Below are 18,392 nucleotides of genomic sequence, written 5' to 3'. Positions count from 1 at the left end.
ACTGCACGCTTCAAAATACTTCAGTTTATGTAATGTGAATTTTACCTCTATTGTTGCTCTGTGATTCTGTGGGACAGCTGGGAGGCTCTGCTGCCTTACAGCCAGGCTCTGCTCAGTGAGAGGGCTGGCTGGGAAGACCAGCCCTGTCTTTCACCTGGTCTTTCATCCTGGAGGAGGTGAGTCTAAGCTTTAGCAAATCCCAGTGTGCAAGGCTACAAGCTTCTGCTGTGTGTGCTCATGTGGCAGTGGCCAAAACAGGTCCCACGGCTGGGCCTCATGTCCGCTTGGGAGAAGAACACACAAGGGCTAAATTCCAGGAGCCATGACTCACTGGGGGCCATGTCTGTGACAATTTCCACAGGCATCCTCCTAATCATGTGCCCCACTTCAGACTTGGGACTGAAATGACTCCGACATCCTGATGGACACGGAATAGAAAGCCTGGGCTTTTCATGCTACATGGCTTCAGAATGGGAAGATGCAAGACTGAAATCATTCAGAGTCCCCAGAATGAAGTGGAACAGCCTCCAGTATTCCTCTTTGTCTAGACTTCCCCCATATTAAATGTCATCGTTTTGATCAGAGACCTCCTGCTCTGAACCCTCATTGCAATTTAAGGTGAAACACCTGAATGAAGGCAGTGGTGACTCAATAAATGGTCATCTTCCCAGCACCCAACTCTGAAGGCTCTGGAGTCACCACTCTGACATTCCTGGGAAATTGATCCTATCAGACAAGGCTGGTATCAGCTCTGCTGGGAGGGGTTCCCACATGGGACTCCTGGCAGAGTATCCACAGTGCTCTTAGAAAGATAACCAGCATCAGTTTACAGAAGATACACACGGCCTCTTACTTAAACCCTGCTAGGTTGGTACTATCATGATCACCATTTTGCACTGTACCCCTTTTCTGGAAGGAAGATCTCATTGCCTCCAGCTGTCAACTCCTTCAAGGTGTGCTTGCCCCACAGAGCTGCTTCCCCCAAGGGAATCCTTTTCCTTTCCAGGCAGCCCATATACAACCACCAGCTGTGGTGGGGGCCCACAGGCCAATGCTGGGACACCTTGGGTGGTATATGCTCCAGAGCCCCATAGGGCACAGGGTGGCTGACAGAAGACAGGGAGGGACCAGGCACTCCAAGACCACCCTTCACAGAGGAGCCGCTTCCTGAGTCATCTTGGGAGCCAGTTTTTTACTTACTTTTCATTGATTTAGATTATCCAGGGATGAACTCCCCTGATCACCCATTCTCCCAGTACACACCCCTCCCAAAACTCCGAGTTGTCTAAATGGTTTTACTTTTTGTTTTGGATTTTTCTCTGTTATGGAAATTGGAATAAAGCTTAAGAGAATAAATTGTTGCTCTAGGTTGGGCCAGAGACTGGATGTTCTATTTAGAAGTGAGGGTAAGGGAGGGAGTAGTAGGAGACCTTGAAATGGCCCGCCCTACAGACACAACCCCCACTCCAGCCATGGGGCAGATGGCACCCCTCAAGGGGCTGATGGGCCTACAGTAGCTTCCTGTCACACTGCCTGAGGTTCCCCACTTGTCTCCCAGCTACCACCACCCCAGCACGAAGAGGAGGTGGTGAGTTCTCTGCTGAAGGACTGGGTCCTGGGCCTGGACCCACATTCTTCCCCTGCTGGGTCCACATTCCCTCTGCATCACTTCATCACCCTGTCCTCCCACAGCTGGCACATGTACAGCTCCTGGGTCTCCACTGGGGGTGGTCTCTGCGTCCTTCTACTCCCAAACTCAACCTCACAGCAAAGCTTTTCTTCTTCCTACTTCTCCTGCCCACGGCTGGGCATCCCCTCTGGACTCCCTTTCATTGCCAAAGGAGGAAAGTGTCATTTCTGCTTGGGTTCCAGCCTACCCCTTAGACTCCTAGGTGGAATTACCTGGCACACACCTACTCCAACCTAATAATTAGCCTGTACCTTTTCTACATCCTGCCCCTGGGCTTCCCCTTCTCTCTCAATCCCACATCAAGGACTAGAGCCCCAAGTCCCTACATTCTGAGCAACTCATCTAAACTTCTCTTAATTCTCTTGTACCTACCTCCTTCCTCCCCACAGACCAGCCCGGAGGGAAGCACCCAGAGCCCTCCACCCCCACCAAGTCAGGTTCTTCTCTTTCTCTGACCCATGTTCTTAGAAGAATCTTTCTAATGGTGTTATAAATCTATTACAGTTCTACCTTGCTCTGTCCAGAGTAGAGTCCTGCCATCCCCCTGAGCCTGAAGGGCTTCCCCTACACAGCCAGTCTCACATCCATCCTTAACTGGCACTGTCCAGTGTGGGAGGACACCCCAGGCCCACTTGCTCCTCTGCCAAGCACACTCTTGAGGGGTAACCTGAGGTGGATCGTCCCAGATGAAACAGACCCACTGTGCAGAGAAGACAAGAGGTGCCACAGTAAACTTGAGTGCGAGCAGCCGGGAGAAGGGCAGGACACTGGCTGAAGCAGGGGGTGAAAAGCATCCAGGTCTTTCTGAAGTACACAGAAAGCCCTGTGGTCCCCAGGAAAATCCATCCCCAGGTCCTCTGCCTGCCTGGCCCCATGCCTCTGCCCCAAAAGAGGCCCTCTTCATCTGTCAGTAGCAGACACAGGCCTCAGTTTTCAGACTGCCTGGACAGCAACCACTATCTGGATTATCTGTAAGCAAGAGGCATACCAGAAGCAGAGAAAAAGTACCAAAACCATGAGGGAAAAACAGCCATTGAATAAGGCTTGATACCTTGAGAGTTTAAAGCAACATGTATATCTCATTTCAGATGCAAATTTCAACAGTATAAAGACTGTCATACTGTGAGCAAAAGCAGGGTAGCGAGTTGTTGATACTTGCTGCCTGACCCTGGCCCAGATCCTTACAAATAATAGTGTTTTTGTTCCTGCCCTCCCACTTCCCGATTAACAAGGATGACCTGGGAATGCACCTCTTGTCCAGCGGGCATCTCTTGTTTTGGCCTGCCCAGCATCCACCACCCCCCACCTTCCTCTGGTACTCACACCAGGAATTTTCATTTGGAAAAAATCATCTTTTCCCTATGGTCCATCCTTATAGTTTGGGTGGGGCTGCCCCTATTCCAGGCTCCAGGGCTGGGCAGTTCCTAGCAATTGGTTCAAGAGTTCAAAATGACCTAATGAGCCAAGAGTTAGGACTTTTTTTTTTTTTTTTTTTGGTACTGGCAGGGAAGAAATGCTTTTTTTCTTTATTAGGGTTACTAAAAGGGTAAGATGTATAGGCCTAGTGCATCAAGAAGCAATCTTGCCACAAGGAGGAAAGTGTCTGCCCCCAGATCAAGTCCTAGCTAAAAGCCAGACTGCCCCTAAATGTTTCAGTTCTGCACGTTGATTTTTATGTTTTGTTATTCTCCTAATTTGAGTCATTTTTTTATGACTTGCCTCTAACTCCAAACTTTTTCTCTCTTTTGTAGATAAAAAACCTTAGTGAAGCTGAGTCAGTAGCTATCAGAGTTGGGTTCTAAACACAGATATACCTGATTCCAAGTCTTGGCTGCCCTCGTCCACAGATCCCCACTATGTTCCTTTCCCTAACTCTCTAGGTCCCAGCCCTAATCTGGTAAACATCTCGCAGTCAATCACTCTGGAACATCTGGTGTTACTATCAAGCCCCCAAAGCCAGTGACTCCTGCCAGCCTTGCCTAGACCATGGCACATATACACATCTCCTGGTTCCAACTGGAGCTCAGTTTTGGCCGTGAGGCCAGGGATTTCACACACAGACCTCAAGCCAGCTACAAAGTAAGCATTTTATGTAATCTGCATTTTACCCTTTTCCTTTAGCTGAGAGATCCACAACACTTTCTCCAATTGCTTGTAGACCCAGAAGCTACCAAAGTACTAAGGGGAAAAAGAACTACCCACAGATGACTCTTTGGTGAAACTGCCTCTTATTAGGCTGGCTTGAGTCACCATAACTCCAGCTCAATCAGGACTGAGAAGCACTTAAAATACCCAATGGGGTGGGAAAAGGCAGCAAGACACTCACACCCAATTCTAAAATTGTATTTTCTAGGATACCAGCAGTACTGGGTGCCCCAAGAGTTGCCCCTAAAGTCACCATACATAGGGAAAACGGGAAATTGTAGCTAAATGTACCTTTATGTACAAAATCTTCATTTCAAAATTTTACAACACATTCTCCGTATGTTGGCCACCTCTTTGTAAAATGTTATAATGAATATTTTGTAAATAAGGTACATTTAGCAGCAATTTCCTATTTTCCCTATGTATGGCAACTTAGAGGAAACTTTTGACAACTAGAAGTAATGAAACCTATATCACATTTAACACCTAGAAGTAATATCCTTGACCAAAAAGCCCCCATTCATTGATAAATATATGCATTTTATTTGGAAGGAAATAAGAAAATAGAAAGTCCAAAACAGATCCTGCTTACTACAGACTTTAAAGTGCCTCCATCCAATCATGAGTAAGAGAAAACAACTCACAAAATCTTCCAAGAAGAACCTGCTGAATTGCCCTATGACGTGGCGATCATTTGATCAGAACCTGTGCACAAACAAATCCCCTTACTCAGTAGCTGCTGCTGCCTTTTGTTGAGCCTCATGCTGTCTGCGACTCAGCCTCCTCATCGCACCAGCTGCTCACTGCCTTTCTGTTTAGAGAGGCCAACTGAGCTGCTTCAGGCTGGGCGTGGGGGGTCTCTCTGTTTCCCATAAGCTGCCCACAGCTGAGAGCCTTTAAAATGTGGACTCAACTGCCTCAGTGGGCGGTAGTCCCCAAGGAGAAACACATCATGCCCTGGTGGCAATGAAAGCTGGCTTGCTGGCCACTCTTAGGGACTCCCTGGACAGATACCTAGCCACGGCCCACCCACACATATACCCACTCCCTAATCCACACACAAACACATACATACCACCACCACCTCTGGCCCAGTGGTTAGGCACAGTAATAGCCATCCCCCAGAGAGCTAGGAACCTGCCTACAGCTGCACACTGTCCTCCTTCCCATCCAGAGGACCAGCACAATGTTAGCCTAACTCACCAACTCACACTGCAAACTCCAGCCCAGCAGGCAATGCAGAATAGTGGTTAAGGGGCCCTGCCCCGGCTCCAACAATCACAGCTTATGTAGCTTTGGACAAGTTACCTAAACTCTCTCAGGCTCTTCTACCTCATTTGGTACAAGATGAGGATAATAAGATTATCACAATTATTGTTGTGATCATGTATGTAATGTGCTTGGCACTGTTTGACATGTGGTACTCACTCAGTAAAATCCTATCACATATTAGGCAGAGATATCTCCTCCTGCCATAGGGACACCACCAAGGCATAACCCATCCAAACCGCCTTCTTAATTGGCCATGCCTCATGCAACTAACACTTCCACTAGTCCAATATTGTCGGATACCTCCTATGTGTAGGCACTTGGCATCCAGCATTGAACACAGACCCTTGGGAGTTTACAGACCAGGGGAAGAAAGAGACTCAGAGGAAAAGTCATGGTCATGAACTTTGATAAACCCTGTGAAGGAAAGAAGAGGGAGCTGTGAGAAAGAGCTCAAAGTGAGCAGCAGGGTTGGGAGGGTCATTCTACTGGGAGGCAGATAAGATCTCTGGTGGAGAGAATGGCCCATAAACTTGTAGGAGCCCAGTGTCCCTCCATAAATGCTGGATGAAAAACAAAGGCTCCCAACCCAGAGGCGGCAGGACAGCAAGACAGGCTCTCAGAGCAGATGAAGAACTCTCGGGCCAGCACTCAAGGCCCTACGACCTCTTTTCCTGAGGAACAATCTGCTCTGTGATCATAACCTTCTCTAGAATGTTCCTGGGTTTCAAATGTCTCATCTTGCACCGTTCTCCCCCTCTAAGTGTTCTAAATTTTCTCTCATGAAGTATCTGGTGCCACAGGATGAGCTACAGCAGTATTGGTGACCATATTTTCCACAAAATCCTGAAATTCAGGCTATGTGGTAGTGAAGCTCAAGGTGATTTCCCCCCAAGTTCATTCACTCCGTTCCATTCTGCAGGGTTAACCTCCAATCTAGCTCGTGCTTCAGTGATACTGCTCCTTCAGAGATCGTCTTTATTCTAACTTAATTTTCTGAAGTCATTTAAATTCAAGGATCCTCTTAGGAGAGCTCAGAGTCTATGTGCATGTCTATGTATAAAGAGAGAAAGGACCCTGGGAAAGGCATCGTCCACAACCACATCAGCGTTGTTTTTTGTCTTTGATGACAGACTCCCGCGCTGTGGAACTTTACTGAAACACAGCACACTTGCTGCATTTCCAGCATTTTTCATTGACTTTCCCAATCTCTTCCGTTCGCCTACTTGATTTCCACTGTGCTGAAAGAGTGACTTGGTGTCACTAAGTGTTTTTGCCTACGGGTTTGTGCAGGTTGATAGCTTCCCTCCCCCATCCCTTTTAATCCATTTGTGTTAGGATCATGTTTATTCACTTGAAGCTTTTCCCAATCTCTGCGGCTGGGCACTTCTAACCTCTCTGCCACTGACCCCTTCATGAATGTCTAGGGGCTACTCACCTGTTCATTTGTTCACTGCTTAATGAGCACCTACTATGTGTAAGCCACTAAGCTGTGCGAATAAAAAATGATGAAGACATGCTATTTGGTATTATTCTTCTGTGACCTAAGGATCTCACATTCTGCGGTGGGAGCAGACAGGTAAGAAGCTAAATATAGGTTATTACATTATCTACTGGAAGTTCAAGTGTGGACAAAAATATTATGGAAATAAAAAAGGGATGAATTAATTCAGCTGTGAAAGATTAAAAATAACAGCACAGAACAAGTATAAGTAGTGTCTGAGCCATATCTGAAAGGGCTTTCTTGCTGGGTGAACAGTTTGCTCAAATGTGGATATTCAGAGAACTAGAGTGGCTCATACTAGCTGGAACACAGTACACGGTGGCAATGAGAGATAGTTAGGGACAAAGAGGAGAGGAGTGTCACAAGGGTTAGTTAGTGACAAAACATAGGTGGATTGAGCAAATGTCTGTAACTGATCGCAAAATATTAAATAAATAAAAATTCACAAGCTGATGAGGGAAAGGTCTGATACCACCTAACATACATAAAAGGAATGATAGGATTATAAAATCACCTTTGCAACCCACAATGAAATAAGTGATCAGAGAAAATATCATTAATGGCTGCTAAGACTTTGGAAAGAAAAGTTTTAGGAGACAGAATGTCCTCACAGTGACGGGGTACCGTCCCAGAGAATACCTGCTGATGGGAAAGGGAAAACATCTTTACAAAGGAGACACTGGTGATCACCATTTTAAACAATAAATCAAAATAATAACACAACAGCCTGTCCTTGTGTACCTTCTGGTGTGATGCATCATGAAGAATACCACCTCACTCAGGTAGCATTCTTGCCAAAGGTGTTTCACCTGAATCTTCAGTTTATAAGAAATATAGGCAATAGAAGAAAGAGTTAACACCAAGAAGAACCGATGAGACAACTCTACTACTAGTAAGCATTAGAGCCCACCAGAGTCTTCTAACTCCAAACTTCACCCATCCAAAGGATAAACATGCAGCCCAGCACAGGCATCTGGCACTATGAATGCAGGTACTCCTTTCCTATGGGCATCCTGCAAGACAACTGCCCTAATTTCTGCACAAAGCCAATGTTAGCAGAGGAAAGGTTTTTAAAAATACTTAAGATTTGTAACAACCAAACACAATGCCTGAACATTATTAAATCCTTACTTTAAAACCAACACTGTAAGTTAATCTTAGGAACAACAGAGAACTCTAAATATAGACTGGATACTAAATGGTATTTGGAGACGATAATCTGCAGTCTGATAATCATTTTGTGATTATGTAGGAAAGTGTCCTTACTTTTTATAAGATGCATGAGAGTATTTATGGAGTAAAGGAGCAAAGCATCAAGCAACCAATTCATGGTTCATGAGAATATACATATTAATACGTAGTATATACATACATTCATAGACAAACTATAGCAAAAAGTTCACAATCATTGAAGTTAAGTGGTAGATATATATGTGATCATTGCACTTTTCTTTCAACTATTCTATATATTTGAAACTCTTCATAATAAAAATGTTTGAAAAAACAAAAGGTAGGGCCAGGTAATTAATGAAGGGCCTGTTAGAAGCGCCTTAGGATTCTGGATCCCACTGCTGAAGGCTTTGAACAGGTGATTGGCATGACTGAATTTACATTTCAGAAAGCTCACTGATGTACTGCATTCCCTCAAATCGCATTCACTGACCACCTACATCAAATGTTGAACAAACTCTGAGCTAGGTACTGTGAGAGATATGAAAAGCAAAAATGCATCGCCTGGCTTTAAAAGCATTTACTGTGTAATCGAGAGACAAAACACCAAGCACAAGGTCGAGCTCTTACTCAGAAAAGGAAACGAGAAGACCTAGGGGAGAAAGGCAGATGCCTGGCACCTCCAGGTATCATCTGTGTCCAGTGTCAGCAAAATCACCCCAGAAAGGACACGACTACAGGTGACTGAAAATCGCCTACTGGCTCTGGGCCCTTCATCTCTCCTTATTCCGTGATACCAGGACTCCACTTTCACCACAGAGGCTAGATTTCCTTCAAGTAGGGTGTAGGAGTATGACCTAATCCTGGACCAAGGGACCCAACTCAGGCCTCCTGAAATCCCCTTGGGACAACTGGCAAACACTCTCATCACTGATAAAAACAGGGACATGTGAGAAGGCCCCCCTGCTGCCTCTGAGTGCAGCTGGGTGAGGATGTGATGCTTGGAGCTAGGCAATCCCGAAAACCAAGAGAAGGGGAGCAGAAGTGCAAACTCAGAGCCCTAATGTCTTCCAGCCCCTGAAGCGAGCCTGCACCCTCCCATTACCAGACTTAATATGGAAGCAACACTTCCTCCTTTTTCCCTGTTCAAAGGCAGGTATTGATACTTACAGCCAAACCCTCCTCCCTCAGCCTCCAGTCCTAACCTTGAGCAACACAGTTGGAGGAAGCCTCGCCCTGAGTCAAGCCAACCCTGCTCCTGCCTGAGCTCTGGCAGCATTCAGGCTACGGTTTTGGATGGTAAAGAAGGTTCACATTCATATGCCAACTCAAATTGATTGGCAGGAGCTGGCTAATGCAGAGGGTTAACTACAGGTTCTGAGGAAAGGCATGCCTAGATTCACAGTGCCAGATATGCCTTGGGCTGCATGTTTATACTATGGATGGATGGAGTTTAGAATTAGAAGACCCCAGTTTGAGTCTTGGCTCTCCTACTTACTAGTTTTATGATTTTAGTCAAGTCATTTAACCTCTTTGAACCTTCTCGTGGATAGTTGTTATAATCAAGATAATGTAAGTGAATGTGCTTTGTCACCTATGAAGTGTCATTCAGTGGTAGCTAGCGTGTCTTATATTTGCCAAACCTCAGCTGAGGTCCAGGTTGATAGGAGGGAGTGAAGGAAGAGGAGGAATTTGAGGCTTGAGCCCTGAATAGTCAATAGCTGGACACCTGATATAAGGATGCTGATCTAGGGTATAGAAGCAAAACTAATACAAGGCCAGAGTTTCAGGTGAAAGTGAACCAGCTAAAGCAGTGGTTCTCAACCTTCCTAATGCTGTGACCCTTTAATACAGTTCCTCACGTTGTGGTGACCCCAAACTATAAAAATATTTTCGTTACTACTTCATAACTGTAATTTTGCTACTGTTATGAATTATAATGTAAATATCTGATATGCGGGATGTATTTAGGTAATTCCTGTGAAAGGGTCATTCGACCGCCAAAGGCGTCACGACCCACAGGTTGAGAACTGCTGAACTAAAAGTAAGTCATGAGCCTGACAGTGGAATACAAAGTTGGAGAAGATTCCAAAAGCAGAAGTCAAGATGCTGAGGGCAAGCAGAGTTGGAAACCATGGGCTGGATAGCCTGGGCTCCACTTTCCTTGCTGCCCTAAGAACTGAGGGCTTCGAGCCACTATCAGTAGCAGGGGCTCACCATGTCTAAGAATTTTTCTAAGTCTTCAGAGTAACGGATAAATTTGCCAAAGTTCCCTCCCTAGGTCAGTGTTTTTCAATCTTTTTTTTATCTCATGGCACACTTGAACCTATAGTTAAACTTCTCCATCACACTTAAACTATGTTGATTTTTTAAGAGTAAAAAATAAAGCAATGTGCATTGAACTCCTTTTGAAAATAACATAATAATTGTTATAGGGGCTGGAAACAGTGGCTCACGCCTGTAATCCTTACACACTGGGAGGCTGAGGCAGGTGAATGACCTGAGCTTACAGGTTGGAGACCAGCCTGAGCCAGAGTGAGACCTCGTCTCTAAAAACAGCCAGGTGTTGTGGTGGGTGCCTGTAGTCCCAGCTACTTGAGAGGCTGAAACAAGAGAATCACTTGAGTCCAAGGGTTGGAGGTTGCTGTGAGCTATGATGCCACAGCACTCTACCGAGGGCAACAAAAATAACAATAATAATAATAATCTTTAAAAATTTTTGCAACACACTTAAGATCCTTTCACGGTACACAGTGTGCCACAGCACACAGGTTGAAATCACTGCCCTAGGTCATTCTAAGGTGCTTCCTTAGAGTGGTGTATCTCTTTCCTCTGTTGCCAATCACTGTAGCAGACTAGAGGAAAGAAGCCCAAAGTGTAGAAAGAGACAGTCAAAAGTTGTTCAAGATTTTGGGTAAGCTAAGCTAAGGGAGGAAGGACCATTTATTTTTCTCTCCTCCCCCACCCATGACAGCAAAATCCCACTACACTCCCAAAAAAAGCCCACCAGGTAATGTCAAAACATAAAGAAGGCCTTTTGTGATAAAAATCAAAAGCTGAAAAAAGCACTGTCAACTAACAGAATGACCCCCAAATGGCCTCACTGTCCAGGTTCTGAAAGGTCTGAGCACCTTGTGAAGTTTGACTTAAAGACCAAGGGAGGGAGGCTTCCTTTAGTCCTTTCTCAGCACACAGGGATTTAAGGTACTCACCAGCTCTGTGCAGAAAAAGGGGAATAGAAACAGATCGATGACAATCCCAGGCAAAAGCTAAGAAGAGGTTGAAACCTGGAAGAGGGGCAGAAGAATCTGGAACTGTGTTTGTTCATAGCTGTAGCTCCACTGTCTATGACAGAAACTGGTCCTTATAGGAGGCAATGAATGAATGAGCCCACGGAGAGGCAGCAAGTCCCAGATTGAAGGGGTTTTCTAAGGAACTGAAGAGAGCTGCTTGAAAGAAAGGCCTTAGAAAATGGGGGTTCTGCACCTGAAGAGAAGCAAGTGTATGAGCTTAACTGGGGGAATCACCCTCCCATTTTGTACCTGGGAACTGTGCAGAAACCACAAACAGGTTCAGACTCAAAGAGCACGCCAATCTCCATCCCTTCTGCCCTACGCACATCAGCTCATAGAAACACTCTCTATTGAATGCATAGTTGTTTAAAACTTTTAGTTGAAAACATTCAAAATTAGATGCAAACACTATTCCTGTGTTTTCAGCCAAGAGCTATATGTATACTCTTGACCCACACTGCCTGAGTTTAAAGCCAGGTTCATTACCATCAAGAACCTGAACAATTTACTTAACCTCTTTTTTTCTCCATTTCCTCATCCTAGCCCCTCAGAAGGGGTAATAACATCTACTTCAGAGGACCGTCATAAAGACTCAATAAATTAATCTCTATAAAGCACCTACAACAATGCCTGGAATGTGATAAACCTCAATAAAATTAACTACTATAACATAAAAACCACATGTGTGTCAAAAGAATATAAGTTAAGATGTTGTTTATGGGGCTAAAATGACTCTTCCCCCACACCCACCAAATTTGTATATGAAGTCCTAATACCCAGACTGAATTTGGGGACAGGGTCCTTAAAATGTGATTAAAATTAAATGAGGCCAGTTAGGTGGGCCCCAGTATAAGATAATTAGGGCTCAGACACCCTGAGAAAAAGACCATGTGAAGACAGAGAGAAGAAAGCTAAACAGAAGCCCAGAGGAGAGGCCCACAGAAGAACCCTGCTGACATCTTGCTCTTAGATTTCTAGACTTCAGAACTGAGAAAATAAATTTCTCTTCTTTAAGCTGCTTAGTCTGTGGATTTCTGTTATGGCAGCCCCAGTAAACTTACAGATGTTCTTATGACACAAACTTGGCCCAGTTTACAAATTTGATTACCAACCTGGTCCCAAGGGATCTGAATATAAACAATGCTTTAAATTCATTCATTCATCCAACATCGGAGCACCTACTATGCCCTGAACACTGCACATCAAGTCCTTAATCATATAAGCCAATTTTATTTCCTTGTCAATTAACAGCCCACCTCTAATGTTCTCCAACTGCTGGGAAGCTTTATGTGGGTATTTGGTGGTCTGCCATTATTTCTACTGATTGATGGGAAATGATCTTTGTTATGGATCTGAAATGAACAGCATCAGAAAACCTAGTTCTCAGCTCTTGTTAGAGACCAAAATCACCTGGGAAGCATTTAAAATATCTATGCCTAAACTAGACTCTTGTCCTATTCTGATTTAGCTGGTCTTTGTCTGGAGCGCCAACAGTGTATTTCTTTAAGTTTCACAGGTAATGCTTGTGTATAGCCAAAGCTGAGCACAGTTACTCTAATTTGCAAGGCCTTTAAGGTCACCTCCTCTGCTCTCAGTGCAGTTGACAAACCACCAGCACTGCCATCATCTGCATGTTAAAAATGTAGAATTGCAGTTCTGCCCCAGACTACTAAAGAAGAGCCCCCAATTTTTTTTTTGTTTTTTTTTTTTGCAGTTTTTGGCCAGGGCTGGGTTTGAACCTGCCACCTCTGGTATATGGGGCAGGTGCCCTACTCCTTTGAACCACAGGCACCACCTCAGAATCCAAATTTTAACAAGATTCCCCACATGGTTCAGATGTACCATTAGGGAAGCACTGAATTTCCACTCAAATGATCTGAAAAGCTTGTTAAAAGTAAGACTACCTGGCTTCCCCTCAGAAACACAAAATCTAAATCACTGAGAAGGCCTGGGAATCAGAATTTTGTGTATTTTTTGTGTAGCCACAAGATTTTGACACTTAGGAATCACATACCTAGGCCCAAGTATATATTCCTTCAGCTGTCCAGCCTCTGGCTGGCAACTTTCCAATTTTTTGAAAATCAGAAATATAACAGAGATACAGGCTTTTATTTTTCCATCATGCAAGCAAGCTTACAACTATTTATACAGTTCAGGAACACAGAAATATTGCATTATTACCAGGGTGTCAAATTATCAAGAATGACAACCAGTTATTGATTACTTTTGGGAGGTTATTTTCACAGAACATGGCAACAATTTCCAAATGATACTTCCAAGACCAGGATAAGCTGGTAACAATCGTAGCAGTAACACAAGTCTCCATGTTACATAGGGAAAAATGTCTGATATTATTGTGAAGGGTCTCAATTCAGTACCTTATCATATTAGAGTCTTTAAAAGAGTTTTAGAAGAAATCAGTCTCCCCCTCCTTGTGTGGATATAAGGGAAAGGCAACATCCCCCTCACCTCTTTTTGAGACTCTTTGTTAATTCTGAAGACTTTTATTTCAAAGGCCCATCTCTCATTAGTTAACATTATAAGCAAAAAGTGAAAATGACAGTGTACCCCACCACTATCACCATCAAAGTAGAGTACCAATCTTCAAAAGTAGTTATGGTTGCATTGGTACAGTGCCTTGGACTTTCAATAAACAATACAGGTGGGCAAAGGGAGATAACAGATAAAACCAGATCGATCATAATTGATAACTGATGCAGCCAGGTGATGAGCACATGGGGCCCAGGCACCAGCCTCTCCATTTCTGTGCATGTCTGAAAATATCCATAATAAAGAGGAAAAAAAGTTTAAAACAAAACAAAAAACATAAATGCAGACTCATATAGCTCTATTTTCCCATTTGGCAAAAACTGAGAAAATGTTACGATTTTAGAGGCCACATAAGTAGCATATAGCATTAATCTTCCACATGTAAACAAGGCCACACCTAGAACAAAAGAAAAAGCATCCAAAATAACATTATTCTGTTTTTCTTTCTGTAATTTATAAAATCCACAAATTATGAGATACAGATTAAGCAAAACTTTGGACACACTCTCATCTAGGCATCATTTGCCCAGAGCCTCCTGAATTGTCCCTTCCCATTCCTGAGAGGTCCCTCCCATCCTCTCCATCACTAAGAGACAGACATACTCTCCCCGTAATGTTTCAAACCATTCCTGTCTACTTTTCCAGGCCCACTCCATACCAGGCTCATGCCTGCCCTATGTTTTTGCCCCAGTTCCCATCTAACACACCCTCACTACAACTTTGAATTAAGGTCTTTCTTTGCAGAACTTACAATGAGGTCTTCCAATAAGGAAAGGAAAATTAGGGAGAGGACAGGTGTAGATACAGTCTTTCTCCCACCTTTAAGGATGAGGGGGAAAGGGCCCAGTTCAGCTTTCACATCCATAGGAAATAACCTACAGACCCAGTACTGATTCTGCCCATCCCCATGCCCCAGGAGAGCCTTGGGACCCCACCCCCAACACTGGACACTAAAGCCTACCCCTATGGACAACTGAAGTATGAGCAAAGAGAACAAAGGACTGCCAAGAGTGGAAAAGCTGGCCACAGAGGATCCAGATGGCCAGAGCCTACCCAAGAGGAGAAAATAACAAGAGGCACTTGGTTGGGTCTTAAGGGAATTTAAAAAAAAATTTAAACGTCAAAACAAGAGTAAACAGTAGTCTACAACACTGCTGCCCGAGATTCATAATCAAGCAAATGCAAAAGCATGAAAAGACTTTTCTACTTCAGAAGTATGGAGTAAGCCCAGGAGAAAGGACCAGAGTCTGCCTACAGATGATCCACTTGGCCCTTCTGGTTTCCTCTAATCTCTTTCAGCCCAGCACAGGAATGTGCATAGCAAGTCTCCAGCTATCTCCCTAGCTGTAAGCAGAAAAACATTGTTTTATAGTTGTTTTCTCTGAGTTGTAGTACTACTTAAACAAAAAGGAAAAAAAGTGGCAAGGAAATGTGGGAAAGAAGAATAAAGAAGAGGAGGAAAGAGGGCCAAATAAGAAGTATGTAGATGAAGTCAAGTAGGTAGAGGCCCATAGATCAGAAGTCCTTCTTCCCAAATCCCCTCTATGGCACCCTACTCATGTCTCAGACAGGATTGAGAAGTTGACAAAGTTAACCTAGATTTTATGTTCCCCCCTCACCTGGATCCACAGCATAGTGACAGTGAGCACATGTCCACACATACCAGCCTGTCCTTCAGTCTAGCAGCTAGTAGGGATCCTTTAGGGATCCTGGAAGGCTGGGGAGAGTAGGTGTGTGTCTCACGCACTGGCAGAAGACCTGAGTCCACAGGCAGTTCTTGAGGTTCTTGTTGACCAGGAAGCCAACTGGGGCCAACAGCAACCTAGACAAAACTCAATGGCCTGACAGTAAGTGGGCAGGGCATAAAGTAGACCTTAATGAAGGTCCACCCATAGGAAGTCCCAGAGGCAAAAGATACATGATGGCATAAAACACATAGCATACTATTTCTTGCCCATAGCCTCATGCATGCCCAGCAGTCAAGTGCCATTCTGCTGGTTGGCCAGCAGGACAAAACCAGAGATAAAGTAAATAACACCATGAAGGGTGACCCCAGACCCATGAAATAGTTAAGTTCTGGTTGATGGCCAATATCATGCACACTGGCTGCATTCTGCAATGGCAATAGAAATGCTTGCCACAGATGACATGCATGGCCAATAAGAACAGTTAAGTCCAGCAAGTCACTAGGCCTGAAGTAGCAGAGCTTGACGATGCACTAGTCCTCCAGGAGGATGACTTCTGAGTGTCCACGTCAAAAACAAGTAGGAAAGGCCAGAGTCAACAGGGTCCAGGCAAGGTAGATAAAGGCAGAACACATCTGAAGTACGTGTGTTGAACATATGAACAGTAGGGTGAAATCATACAACATGTGACATTAATGTAAGAGAAGGCCTTGAGGAGGCAAAAGAACATGATCATGAATGCCATATTCTTGTAGCGAAAGTCCTAAAGGGGATACAGTACACAGAGGCCAACATGAAAAGGCAGATAGCCAAACACACAAGTAGTGAGCCAGGAATGATCTGGCAGGAGGTAGTAGAGACTTGTGCAGAATCAGTTGGACTGGTTCACCCCAGGCTCCGGGGTCTCCACTGGCTGCTTAGTTGGACCTTGTCTCCCCTCTTTTTCTTTCCCTTTCTCTCCGCGGGCCCCTTCACTCAAAAGGTAGTATTGCAGAGGATTGGGCCACAGTTCCTCATTGATTATCTCCACAATCTTGTCAGACTCAATAGAGCTGTGGTTTGAAAACCACCCAAAGAAGCTACGGTTGTTTTCTGGGTTTCCTTGGCTTAGGGACTGAAGATCATGTCCTGGGAGCCACTGGATTGGAGTAGAACGAGACACCACCTGACCGGAAGGACCACACCCATATTCCTTGATGAGCACCTTATTTTGGAAATAGGGGTTGCGGCCAAAGTAAAACTTGATTTTGTAGCCCAATCTGGCGAGGCCAAGCTCTTCCACCTCCAAGCTATTCAAGTAGGTGAGTACCTCTTTATCTTGGTTGTTGAGAAAAGATGATAGCTGGGGGTGATTCTGAAAAGCTTGCCCCCAGAAGCCTGGAATATTCTGGATGAGGAGGTTTCTGCGCTCTAAGTGGTGCAATCGCAACTGGCCAAACTTGCGTGAGAGCCGAAGGTAGGCCCTGTCTGCCTGGGCATTCATGGTCTCCAGCTTCAGCTGGACGGTCTCCAGAGTATCCATGCTGCCTTCCGTCACAGGGGGCACTGACCCTGCATCCTTATCCACTTTCCTTTCTTCCCCTGCTGAGCCTGAGGTACACTCGCCCCCTGGCCCTTTCTTCAGCTTCCCACCAGCCACAGCCTGAGGGCCGCGCCCCACTGCGCTACAAGTGTCTGGGGCCTTCTTCCCAGCAGGGCCTCGCCGATTTCCAACGCGGGGGACATTTTTTGGCCTTCCCACGGTTCCCACAGTTCCCACGAACACAGTGTCTGTTGCCAGACGCTCTGAGAGAGATGTGGTTTTCCCTGGGCCGGGCCTGGTCGCGGCCTGCCCACGCTCGCTGGCGGCACGGGCCCGGAGGGCGAGGCCACAATCCAGGGGGAGCCGGCAGGCAGCCTCGTCCCCGGGCCGCAGCGGCGGCGCGGGCGGCGCAGGCGGCGCGGGCAGCGCGGGCGCAGCGGTTTCCAGGCCACCCCAACCCGCGCCAGCCCGCACCTGTGCCGCCTTGGAATCTTCCCCGAGCCTCGGGCACTGTGGTGGATCCGGGCGGCGCGGGGCATCGTCAGGACCAGCGCGGACTCGGGTTTTGGCGCGGCCTTTGCCCCGGCTTTTGGCGCGGGAGGACTTTCGACCCCTACTTCGGCCGCTCATGGTGATGGAGGACGCGGCTTCAAAGCCACGCTCAGACCCTGCGACTCCTGGCGCCAGCTCGCGGTGCCTACCCAGCGGGCCTCTCCATGGCAACCGTCAACGTCACGAGTGTACGGAGTGTACAGTCGCGCGAGGACAGGCTTCGTCCAGTGATTGGCCCCGCGGCCGCAGCTGCGCACCAGACGCGCCCCCCCTACCCTACCCCTGCCCGCGGGGACTGAGCGCGCTGCGGGGGAGCTTTCTTTGACGTTGGCCTGGAGTGCGCTGCCCTGACTCTCTTCCGGTTAATCTTAGTTGTGCCCTCAGGGTCTCAGTGAGCGCCTCTATTCCACTTATGCAAGACAGCCTTAACAAAGCCATCACATCCTGGCCCCCCATCCTCTATTTTCTAAACTAAACATCTTAAGTTAGTTCAGTTATCGCTTGCAACAGGGATCATGATGAAACTGCTATTGATTTGTGTCTCACCTTTGAACGCTTTTGCTAAGGGATTTGCTCTGGTGCCGTAACTTCAGGACCTAAAAGTAGTTGCTATAATGCCAAGCCTTGAAGCGATTTGATGCGCGATGGGACGTTAGTAGAAATTATAAAAATAATAGCAACTGGTATTTTGTATCATACTAAGTACTTTACATGCGTTATCTCAGTTTATAAAGGAAGTATTGGTATCGTCCCCATTTTCCAGATGAGAAAACTGCAGCTCGGAGACACTAAGGAACATTCCCGAGATGATATAGTAAAGGGTGGAAGCACAATTCAAATCCACAGCTATCTTTCTCCTTAGCCTACGGTTTATATTTGCAAATGGCTAGTCCTGCCAGGCCTGCGCAGCAGTAAATTACTGTATGCTGGCTCTTTAAAAAACTCAGCCTTGCCTGTTAACACACAGGAAGGAGCACCTCTTCTGCCTGGGAACATAACCCACTTCGCCCAG

General features: G+C 45.7%; 1 protein-coding gene across 1 annotated transcript; it reads right to left on the bottom strand.

Annotated features, from left to right (window-relative positions):
• Positions 1-16,177: 16,177 nt before the first annotated feature.
• TSPYL5 (TSPY like 5) lies at positions 16,178-17,458 on the bottom strand. The gene has a single exon (XM_012810097.2). The coding sequence runs from the start codon at positions 17,456-17,458 to the stop codon at positions 16,178-16,180; it is 1,281 nt and encodes a 426-aa protein (XP_012665551.1).
• Between the last annotated feature and the right edge of the window lie 934 nt (positions 17,459-18,392).

The sequence above is a fragment of the Otolemur garnettii genome, unplaced genomic scaffold, assembly GCF_000181295.1.
Source record: "Otolemur garnettii isolate 467f Iridium unplaced genomic scaffold, OtoGar3 scaffold00004, whole genome shotgun sequence".
Taxonomy (NCBI): domain Eukaryota; kingdom Metazoa; phylum Chordata; class Mammalia; order Primates; family Galagidae; genus Otolemur; species Otolemur garnettii.
This window is presented reverse-complemented; position numbering and strand designations above follow the sequence as displayed.